The 22,560-nt window shown below is 48.6% G+C and overlaps 2 protein-coding genes across 3 annotated transcripts; one reads left to right on the top strand and one right to left on the bottom strand.

The window, feature by feature from the left end:
• The first annotated feature begins 838 nt into the window (after nucleotides 1-838).
• Nucleotides 839-16,466, top strand: WRAP73 (WD repeat containing, antisense to TP73). Its single transcript, XM_084220015.1, has 12 exons — nucleotides 839-965; nucleotides 2,001-2,153; nucleotides 2,698-2,814; nucleotides 9,694-9,766; nucleotides 10,574-10,677; nucleotides 11,408-11,494; nucleotides 12,012-12,146; nucleotides 12,233-12,310; nucleotides 13,585-13,690; nucleotides 14,161-14,286; nucleotides 14,984-15,175; nucleotides 16,029-16,466. Exons 1-12 carry the CDS (start codon nucleotides 897-899, stop codon nucleotides 16,136-16,138), a joined length of 1,350 nt encoding a protein of 449 aa, XP_084076141.1. The 5' UTR covers nucleotides 839-896; the 3' UTR covers nucleotides 16,139-16,466.
• Nucleotides 16,467-16,646: 180 nt separating this feature from the next.
• TPRG1L (tumor protein p63 regulated 1 like) lies at nucleotides 16,647-20,747 on the bottom strand. 2 transcript variants are annotated; one of them, XM_084220099.1, is made up of 6 exons: nucleotides 20,523-20,747; nucleotides 20,343-20,434; nucleotides 19,659-19,835; nucleotides 18,924-19,077; nucleotides 18,022-18,247; nucleotides 16,647-17,775 (listed from the first exon to the last, which is right to left on the bottom strand). In XM_084220099.1, the coding sequence occupies exons 1-5, from the start codon at nucleotides 20,724-20,726 to the stop codon at nucleotides 18,053-18,055; spliced, it is 822 nt and encodes a 273-aa protein (XP_084076225.1). In that variant the 5' UTR covers nucleotides 20,727-20,747; the 3' UTR covers nucleotides 16,647-17,775; nucleotides 18,022-18,052. The 2 variants fall into 2 exon arrangements, with proteins under 2 accessions (XP_084076225.1, XP_084076224.1); XM_084220098.1 differs by having other exon boundaries at nucleotides 16,648-18,247.
• Nucleotides 20,748-22,560: the final 1,813 nt, after the last annotated feature.

Raw genomic sequence — 22,560 nt, forward strand, 5'->3', positions numbered from 1 at the left:
TCTCAGAGGTCTCTTCCAACCTCATCGTTCTGTGATTCTGTGATCGTCTCTCCCAGGATGGGGAAGGGCTCTGGGGTTCCCTGAGCTGTTTCCCCCAGCGAGCAGTGACTTGCCAAGGCGTACAGAGAGGGGCACTGGGTGAAGGCAGAACAAGGGGGTGCAGAGGAGCCTCAGCCCATGGGAGCAGAGTTTTGGGGACACTGGCTGTGTTTTGGGGACACAGACATCCCTGTCACCCTCCCCATTCCCCCTTGGCTCTTCTGCTCCCTGGGCTGGCTGCACCCGGATGGGGCTATTTCCCAAAGGCATATGCCCCCGAGAGGGGTTATCTGGGATCTACCCATAGTGTGCCTGTATTTATTAATTGATTGATTGACTGATTGATTCACATCCTTTTTCTGGGGTATCTCTATTCCAATTATTAGTTCCTCTGTCCTCTCCGGGGAATCTGGCGGGACATCCCACCTGTGCTCCCATTGCTGTCGGTAATTAGCCGGCAGTAGTGACTAGCCTGGAGGGCTGATTAATTAGCCAGAAGGGCCGGTTAATTAGTCACGGCTACTCCGGGCGCGGGAGGCTGCCCGCGGAAAAGCGCCAGATAAGGGAGGGTTCCCTGAGGATATGGAGAGGAGGGGGAGCGCCCCCCTCAGCTCATTAACGGCGTCATTACCCGGCTCATTAGCGGCTCATTTGCATACCAATGCTGCTCGCGCGCCTTTCCCGCGCGCTTCCCGCCGCTTGGCGCCCCCTGCCGGGCCGGCGCGCGGACCACAACTCCCGGCGTGCCCCGCGGCAGCCCCTCCCGCGCGGCCCCGCCCCTTCCGGCGGGCCCCGGCGGAGCGGAGCGGGCCGGGCGGAGCGCGGCGGGTTCGAATCCCGGCGGCGCCGCGCCCGCCATGAACTTCTCGGAGCTCTTCAAGCTCTCGGGGCTCCTGGGCCGCTTCTCCCCCGACGGAAAATGCCTGGTGAGTGCCGGCCGCGCTCAGGGGGGCCGTGCGGCCCGGGACGGGGCGGTTGGCGCGGCCCCCAAGCGGCCGCCGCGCGGGGCCCCGGGCCGGGCCGGGCTGAGGGCGGACGCTCCGGGGCAGCGATGGAGCCCCGGAGCCTGCGGGCCTGAGCTCAGAGGCTGCTGCCGGGAGGCTTTGAGGCACGAAGGGTCAATACCGGAGACCTGAGTTAGGTTAAATTAACCTTAATCGGTTAGATGAATTAGTGCTTTAAGTTAAGTAGTACCTGAAGGGAGCCTACGGTGAAGATGCGAGAGGGACTTTTTACAACGGTTTGGAGACAGGGAGAACAGCTTCGAACTGCCGAAGGGCAGGGTTAGGTGGGATATTGGAAGGAATTCTCTGTGAGGGTGCCCAGAGAAGCTGTGGATCCCCCTGGATCCTGGAAGTGTCCAAGGCCAGGTTGGACAGGGCTTGGAGCGCCCTGGGACAGTGGGAGGTGTCCATTAATGGGCTTTAAAGTCCCTCCCAACCCAAAGCATTAAGGGATTATTTGAAATAAAATAAGTTATGAGACAGAAAGTAATTTTTTAAAAAACTGGAGTCACTTACCCAGCAGTGATGGAATTGAGGATTCTATTTATTACTATAAAACCCCCTTTCCCCCGGGTTAGTTCTCACTGTAGTTTGCAGTGGAGCTCAGTGCATATAGAATAGAATACAGAATCCTAGACTGGTTTGGAGTGCAAAGAACTTTAAAGCTCATCCAGTCCCACCCCCTGCCATGGGCAGGGACACCTTCCACTGTCCCAGGTTACTCCAAGCCCTGTCCAACCCGACCTTGGACACTTCCAGGGATGGGGCAGCCACAGCTTCTCTGCGCAACCTGTGCCAGCGGCTCACCACCCACAGGGAGGATTTTTTTCTTTGTAAACACAACATTGACCCTCTCTGAACTAAACCTGGCATCACAGCAAGCCTGTCAGGGACAGCCCTGGTGGCTCCATCCAGGATCCTGCCCCAGCTCAGCCTTGTCCCTGTCCCCCCTCCCAGGCCTCGTGTGTGCAGCACCGCTTGGTGGTTCGGGATGCCAGCTCCCTGCAGATCCTGCAGCTCTACAGCTGCCTGGATCAGATCCAGTACATCGAGTGGTCCTCGGACTCCCTGTTCATCCTGTGTGCCATGTACAAGCGGGGCGTTGTCCAGGTGAGGATGAAAGGAGCACAGGGCGTGTGTCCTGCTGGGGTTTGGGTGTGGTGTGAGTGAGAGCTTAACAGCCAGCACTAGTCTGAAGCTTTGCTGAAGCACCTGATGTTATTGATAACACAGTTGGAGGATAACCCAGCACACCAGGATTTTGAAAGGCATGACAAACATCTTAGTTTGAAAAAGAATATTTAGGATAAAAATATCTAGCTAAACAGATCAGAATTGGAGGTTATCTTATGGAAATAAATAACATGCAAGCTTGTTAAGTGGACTAAACCTGTTTAAATGTTGGATATGCAGTATATTTGTCACAGACAAAATCCAACCCACATCATTTGCCATTCCCATGCCCACCCAGAGGTATGGCACTCACTTTTGCAGCGGGATCCAGCGCCAGTCCTTCATGGCTGCGGGTGGTTGGGTGTTGCTGAGCTCCCTGAGCTGGGATGCAGGAGCCTGTTGCCAGCTGCAGGGAATCCTCCTGAGCAGAGGTTTGGCTGAGCTGATGCTTCCTGCGCTGTCTGGTTGCTCCCTGCCCCAGGTCTGGTCCCTGGAGCAGCCGGAGTGGCACTGTAAGATCGACGAGGGCTCCGCGGGATTGGTGGCCTCATGCTGGAGTCCGGACGGGCGTCACATCCTCAACACCACCGAGTTCCATGTGAGTGTGCAGGCTTGCTCCCATCGGTGTCAGATGTTGCTGTCTGCCCTTTGCCTCCTAAAATAACCCAAAGCCCTTAAAGCTGCAGCGGAGGTGGAGAGCGCAGATGCAGCTCTGTACTTCTGTGTGCAACTCGGGTTTGTTCCAGGTTAGGTGTTGGTTGTTCCACTAACATTTTGTCCTCTTGCTTCTGGTGAGAAGGGAGAAAATGGGGACTTAAGTTTGAAGGTAAAATTGTGTGGTTTAGAAGATATCCTGATGTTTTTGATTTTGATGGCATTCATCACAGCAGTCTTAGAAATCCAATACGTTGCTTGCACGGTGAGAGAAGCCCAGGATTTCTAGTTAAAAAACCCAAACCATAAATGTTTCAGAGTGATTTTAAATTAAAACTTACAGGCTTATTGACCTATGAGATGAGATTTAGATCCAGATCCTGAAAATATTTTCCCAGTTGTTAGATTTGACACACAGGAGCCAGACTGCTGGTGGAACCACTTGTGAAATTAAAATCATAACACCTTTAATGCTTGTTAAGATCCATATTGGGGAATACTACTAGTGTAGAATCCAAATTGGTTTATGGATGGTCAGTTTGCTGGAAGGCTTGTGGATTCTGACTTTTCCACCTTTTGGATTAGAGCTGATGATTCCTGTTATTGAGTACAAAAATGAAGGGTCAGAAAATAGCCAAGAACAGCATGTGAGACACTTTCTTTTTGTGTTTACTCTTTCCAAACCTGTGGAAAGGTTTTAGGTGACAGGATCTTGTGCCATAACACTGGTTAGCACAGAATTCACATGCTGCAGTGCAAGATTCCCCCTTTTTTGGGGCAAATCCCAGTGTTAGTGGGATATGGCTGTGGACAGCAGTGTGTGTGTGTACAGACCCACTCCACCATCCCTCTAGATAGGAGTGATAAGTTTAGGCCTTAGTTTTCCCAGGTGTGAATTGCCCTGATAGCAGCAATAAAAATTAAAACCAAGCCCAGAGTTCCAGCCTGGAGGCAGAGCAGCCATCCCTGCTGGTCAGGCAGCAGCAGAGGAGGCAGAACTGCAGGCTGGGGCTGTGTGAGGCTCCCAGAGAAGATCTCGTGGCACGTGCATGTGGGGGTGGACCAGGGAGGATTTATTGCCTCCCAACAGAACTCGGTTTGACCTTAGAGGATTTCATTAAGCCTTTGCCAAGTTGGCATCTGTGTTGGGATAAGTTTCCTTTCCAGCTGTAAACAGGTTGCTAAATTAGCTGTTGTCAGACAGCTGCCAGGGCCAGGCCCTGGTTGGAGCTGTGTTTACTCCCTCCCTGCTAAATCCACAGTCTGGGGGAATGGATGTGGGCAGCGCTCAGGATATTTAATATCAGTGTCTTATCAAATCCACTGATTGCCTGGAGGGTTTGGGGGTTCCCTGTCAGCCAGCTCACCTGGGCTTGGGTCACTTCCTAACAGCACCAAGTAACCACTTGTTATTCCTCAGGTCAATGTGTGAACTCCACTGAGAGCTCACAAGGAACTTTCTTATTCCCTGAGTTTTTTAAAGGTTATGGTTGGGCTAATTTCTTTCTAGCAATCTTTACTTACCAGTGCCTCAGAAAAATCATTACAGAATCCCAGAATGGTTGGAGTTGGGAGGGCCCCCTGGAGATCATCCAGTCCAACACCCCTGCCAAGGCAGGGTCACCTGGAGCAGGTGACACAGAAATGCATCCAGGTGGGTTTGGAATGCCTCCAGAGAGGGGGATTCCATGCCCTCCCTGGGAAGCTGTTCCAGTGCTCTGCCACCCTCCATGGAAAGAAATTCTTCCTCATGCTGAGGTGGAACTTGTGTTTTAGTTTATGGCTATTACTCTGTGTCCTGTCAGTGGCACCATCCTTTGACACTTGGAATTCATCAGCTAATTTGTAGTGTTTCTTTGTGTTCCTCCTCTACTGAAATCCACTCTGGGAGGCAGTTCCACATTATCAGTGTGTCTGGTGGAAGGTGTTGAACCCCATGTGACTCCTTCCAATGCCAGAATTTACAGGCACAGGTAGAGCTTAACCAACAGCTTCAGGTAAAGGATCTGAAGGAAAACAAATGGATCCTCTTCACGTTTCTGAAAGTGCTCAAAGCCAGACAGGACTTGGAGCAGCCTGGCCTAGTGGAAGGTGTCCCTGCCCATGGCAGGGGTGGGATAAGATGAGCTGTAAGGTCCCTTCCAACCCAAGCCATCTTGGGATTCTCTGCTTCCTCATGACCCTCACATTTTGGGATAAGTAGTGTGAAGATGTTCTGGAGTGTTTCTCTGAAGAGCTGTGCTTACAAACTACATGCTTGGTACTTGTCTCATTCCGTGTCAAGTCCTTAAGCATTAAGGAGCTTCTTTGGAGCTCCAGCAGCAGGGAGAAGTGTGTTTCTGTGTGTATCCCAGCTAATCCTTAGTAACTGTGCGTGGCTGCGTTGGCTGAAAAATGCTTCCTGGCGAGGAATGTACTCTGAATAATCTTCTGAAATCCAGTGCTGACAGACACTGCTATGTAAGGGGGCTGAGTGACCCAGTCAAGTCTGGGACAAGAGTTGACAGTCATTTGAGCTGTAGGTTGTTTAAAAGTGTGTTTTTGTCTGCTGAAAATCACCAGTCCTACACCTGCCTGGAGCTGTCAACATCGGGCCGTGGTCCTGGGCCACTGTTTATCACGTTACCATCTAAATACTTTTTATTTCTCAGCTGTTTTTAGGCTATTTTAAAAATGCTTCTGCTTTTGGTTTGTTTTTCCACTGCAAAACAACAGCTGAAAACTTCTCAGACACCATTATTGTGAGGATTTGAGTTTGACAACTCCACTCAATTGAGTCATCTATGCTGAAGAGAAAGTATCCCCCAAAAGGAGCAGTGGAGAAGGGCTTGCTGTGGACTTATCTAATCATGGGCTGTTCTCCTTCTATAAAAACAATTGTTCCTTCTCCATGAATTCCCTGAGAAAGGCAATGAGCAGCAATGGAAATTTCCTGTCATTTTTGAAGCGTTTGGTTTCTTTTCTCACCCTCTGCGTTTGCTGTTTCTGTTGCTCCTGATCCTGTCTGCAAGCTGTGACATAATCCTTCTAATCTTCTTCATCTCATTTATTTTGGCAACTTAAATGGGATTGTGGAATGTTCCAGGTGGGAATATGAAGGTTTTCCCTTTCTGTCACAATTCAGTTGTAAACACAAGGGAAGGGGGTGTGAAATCCATACATTAAGCACATAATGCAAGTTTCTCTGTAGGAATGTCTGAGTGGGCACAAATGGAACAACAGAAAAGGATCCTACTTTCAGGAAGCAAAATGATTTGGTTTTGAATGTTCCTAGCACTAGACCAAACCATCCAGTTGTGTGAGTTGGATGAGAAGTTACAATGGAATTATAAAATGTATCTGAGTGCTTCCCTCCAAGCCTGCAGCCCTTGCAGCGGAGAGAGTGGAACAGACAACCACAGGATGAGAGGAAACAGCCTCAAGCTCTGCCAGGGTAGGGTCAGCTTGGACATCAGGAGGAATTTCTTCATGGAAAAGGTGGTCAGGCATTGGAAGGTGCTGCCTAGGGAGATGGGTGGTGGAGTCCCCATCCTTGGAGGTGGCACTTGCTGCTCTGGGCTGGGTGACAAGGTGGGAATCACGCACAGGTTGGGTTGGACTTGATGATGCTGGTGGCCTTTTCCAACCTCAATGAATCTGTGAATAGAGGATTTGAAACATGATCTTTAAGGTCCCTTCCTGGCTGTGATTCTATGATCTCGTTAGATGTTTAAAGGTGTGTTGTGGCTGACAGATGGAGTGAAGATGAGGGCTTTGCTTTTCAGACACTTAGAGGCATCTTGTTTAGTTGTAGTCTGGGTTTTTGTGGGTGTATTTTTGTGTGTGTGATTGTGCTGGCTGTACTCTGTGGGCTCTCCCCAGTGCTGCAGAGGCACTGGGGCAGTTTGTTGTCTGTGTTTTGGGGCACACAGGGCAGGGCAGTGCCCCCATAGCAGTGTCAGGGTGTGATGGCACTGAAATATCCAGTGCCAGGAGTATGTGTGCAGCTGTGAAGAGCAGGTAAACCATTATTGTCTCCTTCAGGAGTCAGAAACCTTGACCCTTTGGAGAAGCTGCTGTTTCTACAGCAAATGGAGGTTTAGTTTGGATATTAGGAAAAGTTTCTTCATGGAAAGGGTTGTCAAGCATTGGGACAGGCCCCTCAAGAGACGGGTGGAGTCAACATCCGTTGAGGGATTTAAGACATTTAGATGTGGCACTTGGGGACGTGGTCTAATGGTGGCCTTGGCAGTGCTGGGGAAATAGTTGCACTCAGTGCTCTTTGAGGACTTTTCCATCCTAAATGATTCTGTGCCTCTGTGATGGAGCACAGATGGATGCAGAAATACTTTGAAACAAAGGTAGCCTTGCCTTTTCTCTGGCTGGGCCTCAGCAGGGCAGAGGTGACAGTGGGAGGTCAGCACAGGATGTGCTGTGTCCCATCTCCAGAGATTTGTGTGCTCTTGAGCTCAACATGAGTAGCAAAGTGTTGCCTCCTGAGGCTTGGAGCAGGCAGTGTGGTCCAGGATGGGAATGTGTTTGATGCCCAGCAGGCCAAGGGAGCTGTTCATGAGGATGAGTAGCAGCACTCAGATGCCTTTGTCAGGAAAAATGATGATCCAGCCCTGAGCATTCAAAGCCTGCAGCTGCTAAGCTTGTATTAAGTGGCTGGAGAATGTGTGCTGTGTGTTTTGCTCAGGGGAGGCAGGGCAGCCAGTGCATTTAGGGATGCAATTAATAGTCCCCAGCAGCATTTCAGTGCTGCAGTTGCTGCAGAGGAATGTGTGGAGGCATTGTGGTGGTATTTTTAAAGTAAATCTTGCCTGAGGAGCAGACTGACAAGGCTGGCTTTGGGTGGCCGGAAGTGAGCAGCCCCAGGGTCATTAATCAATAAAAGTTGATTAATGTTCATCGCGTGGGTTCCTCCAGGAGCTGCTGAACTTAGAGGAGGAGGTTCTGTCCCTCTGCCCTGCCCAGGTGAGACCCCACCTGCAGAGCTGCCTCCAGCCCTGGGGTCCCAGCATAGGAAGGACCTGGAGCTCCTGCAGAGGAGGCCCCAAGATGATCAGAGGGATGGAGCAGCTCTGCTGGGAGAGCTGGGATTGTCCAGCCTGGAGAGGAGAAGCTTTGGGGTGACCTCATTGTGGCGTTCCCGTGCCTGAAGGGAACTTATAAGAAAGGTGGAGAGAGACAATTGCAAAGTGCCTGGAGTGACAGGGCAAGGGGGAATAGCTTGCCACTGACAGAGGGCTGGGTTAGGTGAGATACTGGGAAGAAATCCTTTCCGGTGAGGTTGGGCAGGGCTTGGAGCAACTTGGTCTACTGGAAGGTGTCTGTGTCCATGGCAGGGGCTGGGACAAGATGAGCTTTAAGGTCCCTTCCAGCCCAAATCCTTCTGTGATTCCATGGAGAAAGATTTCTGCGTTACTTCTTCAAATCCCAGAAGTTTCCTGATGTGTAAGGCAGGAGGGTCTGTTTGGGATTCCATGGATCTGTGATGGGGAGGCAGTGTTTATTGGGATTCTGAAGCTTGGTTTGAACCCTGTAAATCCCTCGAATTCTGCTTCCCACCAAGACTGATCATGTCAGCAAGGGAAAAACCTCCAACTTCTGTTGCAACACAGAGCCTGCAGTGTTACCAGTGAAGCAGATCCATAGGCTGCTCCCTCAGCATCCTTTGTCACCATTGAACAGTGCCAGGTACTTCAGGGAAGGAAAATCTGTGTTGAGGACAAACCTGCAAAAAGGTGTAGGAGAACCTTCTTCCTGGGACTGCTGGGGTGCTGCTGGACTTTGTGGGGTGTGGGAGGAGGAGGAAATGGGCACAATGCTGGTGTTTTACATAATGGATCAGAATTAATTTTGGTGTTCAATAATTCAGGGGAAGACACCTTTGTGATAGTTTCTTCACTGGAAAAAGTCCTACCTGTAGCTGTTCCTTGGTGCAGTAAAATGCAGGACAACACAAGTTAAAAACCTGAGCCTGGAAACTTTCCTTGCTCCAGCTCCAAATGCAAAGGTTCACGTGCCATCCTGGTGAATGCCCATGTGTCTGGGGCTGCCGTTGCTAAGGGAGAGGGAGTATTTGTTTTTAATTGGGTAATGTGCAGATGGCAAGGCAGAGCCTGCAGTGCAGCTGTGACCTTGGGGAGCTCTGGGGAGGCTGGGTCTGCCTTGGTGCTTGTGGAGGCACAGTTCTCCAGAAATCCCCCAAACACCAGTGTAAAGCCTTGCTTTGCATAGCAGGTTTTGGGTGTCTGAATTGTTCAGTAATTCTGTAAGGCTGCCTCCTTCTTTGTGCCTGAGGAGGGAAGAGCAAAACACAAATCAGCCATCAAAGCTGAGGGTTTCTAAATATTGTAAAATCCAGCTCAATGTTCATACTTGGTAGCCTTTTCCCAAGGGATACAGTGTTCTGAAGGGGCTGTAACTTGTCATCCATTCATAAAGGCCGGACACTCCCCATCTCTCCTCCAGATTCTGTTTTTCCAACTGCACAGTGACTCTGGGCAATACATTGGGAAGATGTTTGTGCTAATGTCAGGAACTTCAGTGTTTGTGAAGAGGTTTGCTCCATATCAGTGCTGTGAATTTTGTATCCTCATCTAGAGAACTTGTGTAAGCTTGGGTAAATTCCCTGCTAACTGCCAGAAATAGGGAAAGAATTCCTCATAGCTGTTTCCCAGGTCATCTGTTATACAAAATAGCTGCAGAATTAATTAATCACAGAAGTTTCATTTATCCACTTTGTTTTGCTGAATTAGGTTGATGTTTTCCTGTTAAATATTATTAATTTTTTTTAATCTACACAAATAACCAAAACTGCTCCCTGTCTCTGTGCCAGCTGCGAATCACGGTGTGGTCCTTGTGCACCAAGTCTGTGTCTTACATCAAGTACCCCAAAGCATGCCAGCAAGGTAAGTGTCACACACCTGGCTGGGAATGGTCCTTTAATGTGGCAGAAAGGGAGAATGACTTTAATGTGATGACAAACCCCATTTTTGGGAACAGGGTCTGGTCCTGTCCCTTCTGAGCAGCACCTGCAGCCAGGTTGTGGTGTCTGAGTGAAGGATTGCAGCTGATCCATGTGCCTGCTCTTCACATGTGCATGTATGTTGTGTTTGCCTTTGAGGGATCCTTTAAGACATTAAATTATGCTGGATGTGCTTGCCATGAAAAACGTTAATCCAAAGTGACTTTTGTCATCTTCTGCATATGGAAAGGCTGGAAAGGGAAGCTTGTGTCAGGGCTGTCAGACCACATGGCTGTGGTGAGCAGTTTCCTGCCCAAGGCTTGTATCCCAGAGATGACAAAGACAATTATGTATTCCACGTAAAATCCAGGAGGATGGGGAGCAATGCCTGGGAGTTGGTGGAGACCTGATGGTTGCATAACTGATCCATTTAGCCAGGCTAAATGAAGTGGTTATTTGAAATCTGTTGAGTTTATATAACAACTGTCAGTGGTTAGATGTGTTTTGAAGCACGCTGGAGCTCTGCATCCTGAGAGATCGTACATTCTGAGCTTAAAAATTGCTGACACAATGAATCAGTAACACTGTGCTTTGCCTTGATTAATGTGACCTTCTGTGAAGAGATTCTGTCTCCTCTTTTAGTTCTGCTTTGAATTGGGGGTAACTGTGCCTCGCTGGAGACTCATCAGCTCTTCTGCCTTGTTGTCTGATTTCAATTTATGCCAGTTTTCATTACTCTGTCCCATGGCAGGGGTGGCTTTCACCAAGGACGGGCGCTACATGGCCGTGGCGGAGCGCCGCGACTGCAAGGATTTCATCAGCATCTTCGTGTGCAGAAACTGGCAGCTCCTCAGGGTAGGCTCTGCCTCTACTCCCCCTCTGCTCTGGAGTTACCTGCACATACTGCACACACACAATAGAAACAGTGAGAGTAGCAAGTGCTTGGTACTTGCTGGTATTGGCCACAGGCTGGATCTGGGCCATTGAACCTCACACAGAACTTGTCTGTATCCTGTGTCACCTCTAATTTGGGAATTCTGAGCCTTACCAGAAGCTGACAGAAATACCATTAAATGTTTGTCATGTTCCTGAGCTCTTCCCTAATGAACCTTGGAGTGGAAGCTGTGGCTGTCCCATCCCTGGAAGTGTCCAAGCCAGGCTGGATGGAGCTTGGAGCAACCTGGGGTAGTGGAAGATGTCCCTGCCCATAGGATGAGAGGAGCTGTAAGGTCCCTTCCAGCTCAGACTGTTCTGGGATTATGTGATCCTGTACTGAGCTTTAAGACAAGGAATTAGGCTCCTGGATTTTTGACTGATTCAGTGTAACTAGTTTAATTCTCTTATGAAATGCTGTTCATTTGAAGGTATAGAAACTTTCAGCTTTTCTGTAGAGGGGATCAAAGATCCACTGAATGCAGCATGTATTACAAGAGGAAATATTTTTGTTGCTACTCTGGCATACAAAAAGCTCTTTTGTGTTTGTGGTAGTCCTTGAAAGGTTAAAACTGAACATTCTGTCAGCTTAGATGCACCAGGATTTGTTGTTATCTTTCAAATGGTTTTGTGGTTTCTCTTTTGTGGGCAGCATTTTGACACTGAAACCCAGGATCTGTTTGGGATTGAATGGGCTCCCAATGGCTGTGTGCTGGCAGCATGGGACACATGCCTAGAGGTAAGGGGAAAAGCAGATTATTTTCTTGAAGAGCTCAAGCTGGTCTTAGGCCATCATGTATAAAGCAGTGACTAAAATAATTAGTGTTTAAAATGTTTCTTTTGAACATAAAAGGGTGTGAGTCGAGCTTTTGTTAAATATTACACTTGTGTTGGGGATGGGTGTCCTTGCAAGTGGATGTCACTGTTCTTTAAACCTTCAATAACAGCAAATTATTTCTAATTTATCTTGTTAAAAATTGTAAACATTGCAGAAGCTGCTATTGAAATAATGAAAGAATAATGGAAGAGTGTAAGTTTTCTACAGCTTTACTGACATTGCACTGACAGTGATTTTACAGTTACTGAAAGTACTCATGCAAAAAGAGAGCAAGGAAGCCTCTTAACTCATAGATAAGAGACCATTTGTACCTTTGTATTTAAGTTGCATGATAAACAGGCAGAGTTTGGCAGGATGATTAGCCTGCCTGTGGTTTTTATCAGCATTGCTGGATTGGAGTGGCTGTGCTGTGTTTCAGTACAAGGTGCTGCTGTACTCCCTGGATGGGCGGCTGCTCTCCTCCTACCGTGCCTACGAGTGGCCCCTGGGCATCAAATCAATTGCCTGGAGTCCCAGCAGCCAGTTCCTGGCCATTGGCAGCTTTGATGAAAAGGTGAGAAGTGTTTCCTCCCTCTTTTATCTAAATCATTTGAAGAACTTTGCCCTAACAGTCTCCCCTTGCCACGATTCCTGAGCCAGGTTCGTATCCTGAACCATGTGACATGGAAGAAGATCACAGAGCTTGAGCATCCAGCAATCATTACCAGCAAAAAGACTGTAAGTGTGGATCCCAAATCCATGGAGTCCTTAGCAGAGCTTGGGTGCTGCTGTTTGTACCTGAAGGATGATGCTGAGTCCATTTAATTCTGGAGACTTGTCTTTTTTTTTCTTGCCAGGGCTTGGGAAATTTCATGGCAACCTGGGAGTGTAACAAAAAAGTGGGAATCCTTTCAAATTTGGTGGAATATGGGTCTATGATCATCTCTCTGGAGCAGTAATAGATTCTGAGATGCTCCTGTCACATGCCAGTGTATTCTGGGTGTAGGTGGTGGCTGCATTACAGATTTGGGTGTGCAGCCAATGGCAGACTGGAAAGCTGAACAGGAGAGATTTTGTCTCAGCTTTATACAATTCCTAACTTTAAACAGTGCTGGAACTGGATTGTGTTCAGATTTTCCATCCTGTGTGGACAGGCTCATCCAGCTCACCTAAAGGGCATTTCCTGGAACATTTGTCAGCATTGATTTTTATCCTTTATACCTGTACCTGCAAGGCCTGACAGATTCTGGGCTGTTGGCAGCAGGTGCAGAGCTGCTGTTCCCAAAATCCTGAGCTGATCTCATCCCTGGAGGTAATGAGAACAGTGTGTGGTGCTGTTTGCCATTGCAGAGGGACTGAACAGACCTCCTGGAGGAGTTTGTGTATGGATTGTAAGCCTGCAATATTCACATGACTGCCTCTTAGCCAGAAGCCAGGCACGAGCCATTAAAGCACCTCAACAAAGCTTCTCACGGCTGAAAAATGCCTTAACTTCCAGTTAGGTGTAAAATATGTCATGGAAAACAAATGGAAATAGCTCTGTTAATCTCCACTACACAGACAGGAATTGCAGTTGCTGTGTTTTATCCTGGTGCTTGTGTTCAGGAATATGTTGCAGGCACACTAAAATATTTTTGCTATTTTCCTCTTGCAGCGCTGCACTTTGTTTGTGACAGAATCAGATTAAAGATTTTGGGTTGTAAAAATGAGATTCATGTTCCTGCTGTAATGGGGATGATTTAATTTGCTGTCAGAAGTAATGAATGAGGTGCACTCCCTGGGGCTTATTCTCTGGAGTGTTTTTCCTGATCATGGTTCCAAATGGCCCCTGATTCACTGGGAATGCTGGATTCCAAATCTGTCTACTGAAGCCCTTTCCTCTGTTCATGAACCAGGGGATGCTGATATGTACTAAATGTGCAAATGAGCCAGTGGGATGTGGGTATTTGGTAACAGCCCATGTTCAAACTCTCTGAGGCCCTTCTGTAGAGCTCTCACTTGTTTCTTTGTAGATTGTGTATAAAGAAGTGGAGAAATCCCCAACTCTTGACCCAGAGAGACTTTCTTTCCCTCCAACAAGAGCATTGGCTAGTTCTCTCTTCAGCACACAGAGTAAATGTAAGCCAAAGTTTACTCAAACCAGACACTTGAGTTTGCCTTGGGAAATCTTTAAATAAACATTGTAGGTGAACTCTGCCCCTTGGATGGTGGAACAGATCCTCTGGATGTTCTCTAGGGCAGTAAAAATCAGTCTCAGTCTTTGTGGCACTGTAAATCACCTTTGATTAACAGTGTTTGAAGTACTAGTTAAAAGGTAGTAGAAAAATTAATCTCTCCTCATTTTCCTGATTTAATCTCAGTCTTGCCTGAATTTCCAGCCTTTCCTTTTCTGTAGAAGGGCAGGAGTAGTAGTAGGGTGGCTGTGTGAAGATGTAGTATCTTAAAGCAATTGAAACTTTGATTGGAATATCTTGGAGAAGAGTAAAATATGGTCCTATCACTTCAGAGATGAGGGGTTTTAGCAGTTGGATATAAATGCATTGTCCATCCAGGCTCACTTAGTGAAATACTTTTATTTCCTGTTCCAGATGACATTTGCCAAGTGCCAGTTTCTTTACACTACATCAAACCAGTTGCTGACAAGGCAAATCCCAAAGTGGGAGTTGGGATGTTGGCCTTCAGTGCTGATAACTGTTTCCTGGCAACCAAAAATGGTAAGTTCCGACTGCCCTGCCTTAGAGGAGAAACCATGTGGGGCATGTGGGGGTTTCCTTAGCAGAAATGATCCTTTGCACTATAAAAAGAGTCACAGCCCTGTAAAATCAGCTCTGTTGTGAGATGTGTAACTACAGAGGAATCCCAGCCTGTTTCCTAGTGTGTGTTAACTGTTGTGAGCTGTCAGAACTGCTGATCAGGGCATGAACTCAGCCTTGGCTCTGTTTTTAATGAAAATAGTGGGGTTTTATATTTCTTCAAGTTTGTATGAGCACGCTGTATTGAAATTTAAACAAATCTTCCCACTTAAGCCTGGGTCTCTTGAAAGGCATAACTCTGCACAACCTATAGCAGGAGGAATTCTGACTTCCTGAATAGTGAAAGTCATGGAATTAATGTTCCCTTTGGTCCTGAGGGGCTGTTTGTGCCTGGATGCCAAAGCTCTGGGTCAGGTGCAAAACCCATCAGACAGACAAATGTGATAAAACCCAGGGAAGGACTGGGAGATGGACTAGATCACTTTTACCTTTTTTTTGCAATATTTCCTGAAGGCTCTGCTTGGCAAAACTCAAGTGGTGCTAACCCTGGGGTGTACCTAAAGGTTTGTGTCGTACTAATTTGTTCCTGTGCATTTAGAAAAACCACATGTGACCCTTTAATCCTCCAGCTATCACACAATTACTGCTTCCTCTGCAGATAACATTCCCAACGCTGTGTGGATCTGGGACATCAGGAAGCTGAAGCTGGCAGTGGTTTTGGAGCAGCTGTACACAATCCAGTGCTTCCAGTGGGACCCCTGCCAGCCCCGCCTGGCTGTGTGCACAGGCAGCAGCAGAGTGTACCTGTGGTCCCCAGCTGGCTGTGTCGTTGTGAAGGTGCCTGGGGAAGGTGAGCACACGACCTCTCAGCAGCTGTTCAGTTGTTGGAACCCTGGGTGCTGAGAATTTTAGACTTTCTGTGCTGGAAAAAGTTTCTCCCCAAGAGAACACTGCATTTGACCTGAGGCTGTGGAGAAGCTTCCAAAATGGAATGACAGAACTGGGATTGTGGGTGTGGAGTTTGAAGAGAAATGTGTAATATTACAGGGTGGAAAACTGAAGAGTTTAAGGTTTTAGAATATAGTGATATATATAAAGTAAGATGGAGGTTTTAGAGTGGAGGCTTCTCCTTTCTCTTTCACAGGTTTGGGTGGTTTTGTGGAATTGGATAAAAAAGTTCACATTGCGGGGCACGGGTGGTTGGTTATTATGTTAGAAGTAAAATCATTTAGGTGTCATTTCTTAATTGGACAGTTTATCCTTAAAAGGCCTTGTAGAGAGAGAGAGATGGGGCTCTACTTCTAGTTTGTTAGAGTGAAATGCTGCAGAACTCAGGGTTTGTGAGACTGTAATATGGGTAAGAACTAATAAACATCTGAGTCCCAACAAGAAATACCATCTCACACATTTAATCCCGACCCTAACAGAAAAGAAGTCAAGAACCTGGACTCAGTGAAAACTATAATTCCATTTATAAATTGATCTGAGTGTTATCCTGGAAATAGCTCAGGTGTGTTGTTGGAGCTGCTTAAAAACAGGTGTTTTCACCCTCAGGAAAAGAGGAGCTCATAGTGAGACACAGGAAATGCCTCAGGGCCAGCACAGGGCCAGCAGGGATTTGTGTGGCTGATTTCAGCTGCCTCTTCCTCCAGCAGGAGGATGGGCTGCCAGCTCCTGGCTGACACACTGATCTCTTCCTGCAGGTGACTTCCAGATTGTGTCTCTCTCCTGGCATTCCAGTGGGGACTCCATGCTGCTCCTGAGTAAGGACCACTTCTGTGTGTGTTACTTGGAAAGAGAAGAGGTAAAATAAAAGAACTAAAATGCATTAAAACTGCTCCCAAGTCTGAGGAAGAAAGAGGAAAGGAGTGAAAACCTGTTGCCCAGTCTGAAGTGTTTGTATTTATGTTATTTATTTGAAGGAACTCCAAGCTCAGTGTGTGAAATACTGTGACTGCATTTGAATGAAGTGATGTAGCAAGTGAAATGTAAGGAATGAGTGTCTATTGCAAAAAAATCTGAATATTGAGGGAGTTGATCTTTTTCAACTCTGAACCCTTATTTTCTAAAACTGTAGCTCTGTGTATATATAATGTATAGCTATTATTTAAATTTTCTATTTCCAATAAATATTTTGATAGTTACAAACTATAAACCTGCACCTCTGCACTTGAAAGTCTGTTTCAGTGTGATCAGTGATGTGATGATTTATCCCAGCACAAGGAAACTGTTACTTGCACACAAATAATTTTGGGTGACAGTAACTGTACCTGGGCCACCATGGATTTATTACACAGAATCTTTGCCAGAGGGATCACAATTTGACACTTCAAGATGCTGAATTACAGGTAACTGAAATGGGAGTTTTTGTCCCAACTCTGGTGCCAAATAGGAGTGGATGGTTTGGCAGGGAAGGAGCAGTTGGATATCCTTCCTTGTTTTCCCCTGTGTCCTTCCAAGGAGGGAACCTCTTGTGTAGGAATTTACTGGATGTTTTTTCTTTTGTTACCTAATTTCACCGCCTCAGTCTCCAGAAAATGAAGAACAAATACCAAGTAAGAGTTGAAATTTTAACTTTACTGCAAGGTTAATGAAAATTGAACAGGTAACTTAAAAAATGCATGGAGAAGCTTGGAAAGCTGGAGTCAGGACCAACTGTAAAAGGAGTTTGACAAACATTCACCTACATAAAGATCAAAAACCCCCACCACTGTGGCACAGTGTTCATCCAGCTCTGATGAAGGGCATGGAGAGAAGGTCATGCACAAGGAAAAAGCTTGTTAGAGTCACCTCCTGAGCAATTACAGCTGTAATATCTTCTGAATTTCATCCCTGGATGAGAGGTTCAGGGCAGGAATGTATGAATCAAGGCTAACACACAGTGCTGAAAGTTTTCTCTGTCTCCATTAAAAAGTCCTGGCCCAAACTAGAGTAGATTTAAGAAAAATGGCTAAGAGTATCAATCTAACCAAAATAGAATTCCTTTTCAGTTCTACAAAGAACAGCTTTGAAGGCAAATGTGTTTGTGAGGCTTTTGGCAATGTTCTCTCACAGCAGTCTTTATTCTGTGGCTGCAGCAAAGAAACAGAAGTAGAGAGGAAGTTCCAGTAGGTTCTTAAGAGGGATTTTCACAAGAAGCTCAGAAATGCATACTGAGTTCACAAACTGCTGCTGAGCAGGTGGAACAGTGCAGCTTTAGCAAAAGCTAGCAAATACTGTTAAAGACTGACTGACAGCTTTGAAAATTCCTAACAGGCATTAATCAGAGCTCTGAGATCATGGTGATTGGAACAGCAATTCCTCCTAAACAACACAAGGGAGTCCCAAGCACACAACAGGATTTGACACCGTACACAGGGATCCAGCAGGTTCCAATGGCACCAAGGTCCTGCTGTGCTCTGAGGGTTTCAGCAGGTTCCATGGCACTTGATGGACTGGGAAGAGCAGGCTCTGGGACACAGAACACACCACAGCTCATTCACTCTGCATAAGGACCAGTGAGGGCTGTAAATCAGGTACAAAATACAAGGCTGACACCACCCTGTGTCTGCTTTAAATCCAGCCTGTGCATTCCCCAAACAACCTGGGAACTGTCCTACAACATCCCCCTTTCTTTTCCTTTCCTTCCCCTGGCAACTTTATCACGTGCTCTGCCCTCAGCACCCTCTCCCCAGGGCACCACCAGCAGCAACTCACTTGCCCTTGAACAGGTGACACACAAGGGGGTTTAAAATCCAATTTTGCCTCTTGTCATGGAGTAGCCCAGCTTGGCCTCGTTGTTGATGAAGGACATCAGTCCCAGGTAGGTCTCGATGAGGATGGGCCGCTCCAGCACCAACACCCCGTTAGCACTTCCTGGCACTGGGCCCTCCTTGTGGGCTTTCTTCACAGCCTGGATCAGCTGTGTTTGAAAGTTTTCCAGCTGGAAGAAAAGAAATCACCTTGCTTTTGTATTGTTTTACAAGCTATTAAGCAGATAGGGAATGGTGAAGGATTAGCATTAAAGCTGTAGCTGTAAGGGCTCTATGGGCTGTGATAGTCACAGTCTGATATTTAACATCAGTGATTCAGTTAGTTTCACACAGGACACTGCTGATGTGTTACTTAAACAGGGTAAAGATTTATCAGTGACCAGGTGCTTATTTCTGACTGTGGTTCTGCTCTGCTCACTGATGTGTTATGCTTAATAGTGTTCTAATTTCAAACTTTCAGAGGGAAGCACCTTTTACAAAAAGGTGCTTCACCTCAGTGAAGGTTTTCAGTGAGCAATTAAACTCTGTTAATTAGCTGGCAGTCCTAGATGAAAAGTCCATCAGCCTATCAGGTAAGTAAGAGCAGAAACTGCCCAAGAGCCATTTGCTTTTGGGCTTTACAGGACACTGCACCTTTGGAAGTTTTGGCTTCTCCTGTGTTTCATCCAGTTATGGGTGGCTGACAAAAGTGGGCAGTGGGGCCACCTTGCAAATCAAAATTTGGAGACTGGAAAGATGGAGCTGCCAGTTCCACCTCTGATGTAACTGATTTTGTTTAATTGCTGTGTTGTGTTGAAGTTGTGTCTACCCTACGAGCTCAATGAGCTGCCTGGAGCAGCTCCTTACCCGGCACAGGGATGAGATCTTCTCGTCAGCATCTGCCATGGGGTGCTCGGTGAAGGTCATGTAGGGGATGTTGGTGGACCAGGGGTTCCACCTGTTGATGAAGGAGGCTCGGCTTTGCTTGTCCCACTGGATGCGGATACCGACACCTTCCCTCCTGACAGTGCAGAATGAACAGGGTAAAACTTGGCTTTGAGCAAGGTTAAAATGTTCTGTCTAAACTAAACCTAAAAATGTTCCGTCTGAAAATGACCCACTTGGAACCAGAAGCTATCTTGAAATACAAGTGATAATAAATTTTACTGAAGGAAAGAAATGCAATAATTCAGCCCCTGGGATGTCCAAAGGGACATTCTTAGGAGCTTGAGAGCAAGAAAGTGAAGAAACTGGGACACCCTGGCCATCCTTCACAGCCTGTGACAGCCCCTGTGTGCAGGGGACCTGCTAGTCACAGCTTTCTACTCATGCTGAGGTGGTGTTACTACTACTTACTGCATTATGTAATGGTGATGAGTTTCTACTCCCAAATCTACTCCTCTTATCTTGAAAGTCCTTGAGCAACTTGCTGTTAGTGCAACTACTTACTCTACCCCAGCAAACCAGCAGCTACCCTGAAGACTAACAGGAAAGCTTCAGGAATTGTTTGCAAAGTTAAGCAAACAAAAGGAAGAATTCTCAGATCACTCCAGTGGTCAGGCTGACAGCTCAGTCTGCTCCCAATAACCTGTGGCTGCTTACTTGTTGAGAGATTTGGGTGGGAACACAAACTCCCCCACGGAGATGGTGTCCACAGCACTGAGGGCAATCCTGGTGACATGCTGGCACTGCAGGCTGATGAAGTTGTACTTGCAGACCAGGAGGGACCAGTCGGTGATGAGGACAAGGCGCTCCTTCTCGTTGTTCCAGTGATCGATTCTGGGGAGAGAACGCCACTGAGCTTTAAGTGGTTTTGTACTCCTGGCTAGGGACAGCCAAGAGCTTGGCAGAAAGGAGAACTGCTGAGGAGAACAACTCTGGAGTCTTGGTGACGCTGTATCTTCTGTCACTTTGCTTTGTATCTGCAGGGCTGAGGGTCTGTGCCCTGCTGCACACACGGGGCTCTGGGTCAGTTTATTAAAGCTGTGACCGTGCTTTACTGCAGCAGTGGCTTCTCTATGGGACTGGATTTGGTAAGGGGTTAACTCAGGAGTGTTGATCAGGAGCTGGAGAGCTGCGTTATAAAGAAATAATGAAACAATGACGGCTGCAGCCAGCCTGGGCCATTCCGGGCCTCGTGCGCGCGTTAATATCCACCAGGTTTGATACAGAACAAGCGCCGTGGGCTGTGCGGCTCTGGACCTACCCCGCGGGCCGAGGCTGTCCTGTCTCTCCTCTTCCCCCGCCCGCAGCGCCCGTCCCATCCCATCCCGCCGCGGAACTCACTCGGTGAGCAGCCACACGCTCTGCACCTCCCCGTCCTCGGCGGGCAGCACGACCACCCGAATCTCGCTCACCGCCTGCTCGATGGTGCCGGGCTGCGGGGGGACAAGGCAGAGGACAAGGCAGAGGTCAGGGCGTGCGGGCGGTGCCCGCGGCCGCCCCCGCGCCCCTCCCCGCGCGCACCCGGAACACGAAGTACTGGCGGAGGCGGCCGGCGCGGCCCGCGGTGCGGACACTCAGCGGCCGCAGCGTCTGCCGGGCCGGCGGCGCCGCCGGCTCGAAGGGCGGCCCGGCTCCTCCCGGCACCAGCGTGGCGGCCCCGGGGCTGCCGGGGCTGCCGGGGCCGCCGGCCGGGCCGGACTCGTCCGCGTCCCGCAGCTGCAGCATCGCGGCGGCGCCGGGCGGGCGCTCGGAGCCTTCCGGGGCGGAGCGGGGCGGGCGGAGCGGCCGGAGCCGCCTCTCGCTCCGCGCAGGGCCGGGAGGCGGCACTGCAGCCCCGCCCGGGATGCTCGGCCGGAACCCGGCGGGGTACGGGATGCGGGATGAGGCCCTGGTATCGGGTGTTGTCATCGTCACATAGCGACGGCTGCTGGGAGCGTCGCCATCGCACAGCCGGGGCTGTACAAAGCGGTGGGTGCCGTCACCATCCCTTGCTCAAAGCTGATTAGGTTCTAGGTACTGCCACATGGCCAGGGCTGTGTCAGGTGCTGTGACCATCGGGCGCCTGGGTTGTACAAGGTGTCAGGTGCTGTCACCATCGCACAGCGAGGCTACACCAGGCCGTGGGTGCTGTCACTATTGCTGCTCAGAGCTGGGTTAGGTACCAGATGCCATCACTGTCACACACTGGGGCTGCACCAGGTACTGGGCACTGTCACCATCACAAACCTGGGGCTGTACCATGTGAAGGATGCCTCACCATCCCCTGCCCAGAACTGTATCAGGTACCAGGTGTCGTTGCTGTCACACACCTGGGGCTGTATGAGGTGCCAGGTGCCACCATGGTTGCACACCCAGAGGTGTATGAGGCCTGTCTCAGCTCTGCTGTGGATTTTCAGGGCTAGGACAAGAACCCACACACATCACACAATGTACAGTGGGAGGCCCTGAGCTCAGCCAAAATTCTGCTCTGCTCTGCCCAGGTGGTCTGGGCAAGACTCTCATATACCCATAAAGGAACAAGATGTGTGGGTCTACAGAGTTCAGGCACAGCTGCTGTGAAACAGATCTGGGTCAGATGTGCAAGATCCTTAAATATCATCAGGACAGAGCTCAGGAAGGTACCAGAGGAGGGTGGGATAGGGACAGGATTGTGCCTGGAGAGCCCTGGCGCCCATATCACATCCAGCACACTGATAGCAAAGATTAAATAATGCTGGGGAATGAATGGCATGTTAATGTTTCAGTTTCTGTGGTCTCTGGCATGATTGCAGATATTATCATCAGTATTTATGGAGCTGTATCATATCTTGGACCACTTTCAGGGCTGTTTTTCACGGAGCCAGAGGATGACATCCTCGGCGGGCGGCTGTGCTGGGAAATGATATAAAATTGAAAACATGCTAAATTGACTTCACAGACAGGGTAAGGTTTCAGATATCTGTCTTTCACATGTGTCCCATGAATCCCCCGCTCTCACATGGGCCTCTTTAGGTGGGAAACCTCACTACTGGCTTTGAAGGGACTTTAAAAGGACTGCACAGCTGAGTTTGTGCTGGGTCACTCCTGGCTTTAAAGGGACTTTAAAAGGACTGCAGAGCTGAGTTTGTGCTGGGTCACTCCTGGCTTTGAAGGGACTTTAAAAGGACTGCAGAGCTGAGTTTGTGCTGGTTCGCTCCTCAAAGTGCAGCTCTTCCCACTGGACCTTCTCCCTGCAGGGAGCCTGGCTGGGGTGGCTGTGGCTGGAAGAGTGGCCAGCCAGGCCCCTGCAGTGAGTTGTGTCCCACCTGTGTGACAGCCAGGATTCTCACCTGGGGCAGCGTGGCAGCTGTGGCTGGACCAATCAATCCCCATCCTTGGCCTCAAGCCGTGTCCTGGAGAGGGAGCCCGACTCCCAGCCCTGCCCACTGGGAGCAATCCCTGCAAGTCTAACTGGGAGCAGCCTGTTTCCTACTGTAAGAAAGTTCTAACTTTTTAATCCCCGACAGAAAAAGAGAGGCCTGGATTTATTGTATCCTGGAGCTCTCTCTGTTGTTACAAAACATCTTTATGTAGCTGCCCT

This window comes from Fringilla coelebs (genome assembly GCF_963513975.1).
Source record: "Fringilla coelebs genome assembly, chromosome: 22".
Taxonomy (NCBI): domain Eukaryota; kingdom Metazoa; phylum Chordata; class Aves; order Passeriformes; family Fringillidae; genus Fringilla; species Fringilla coelebs.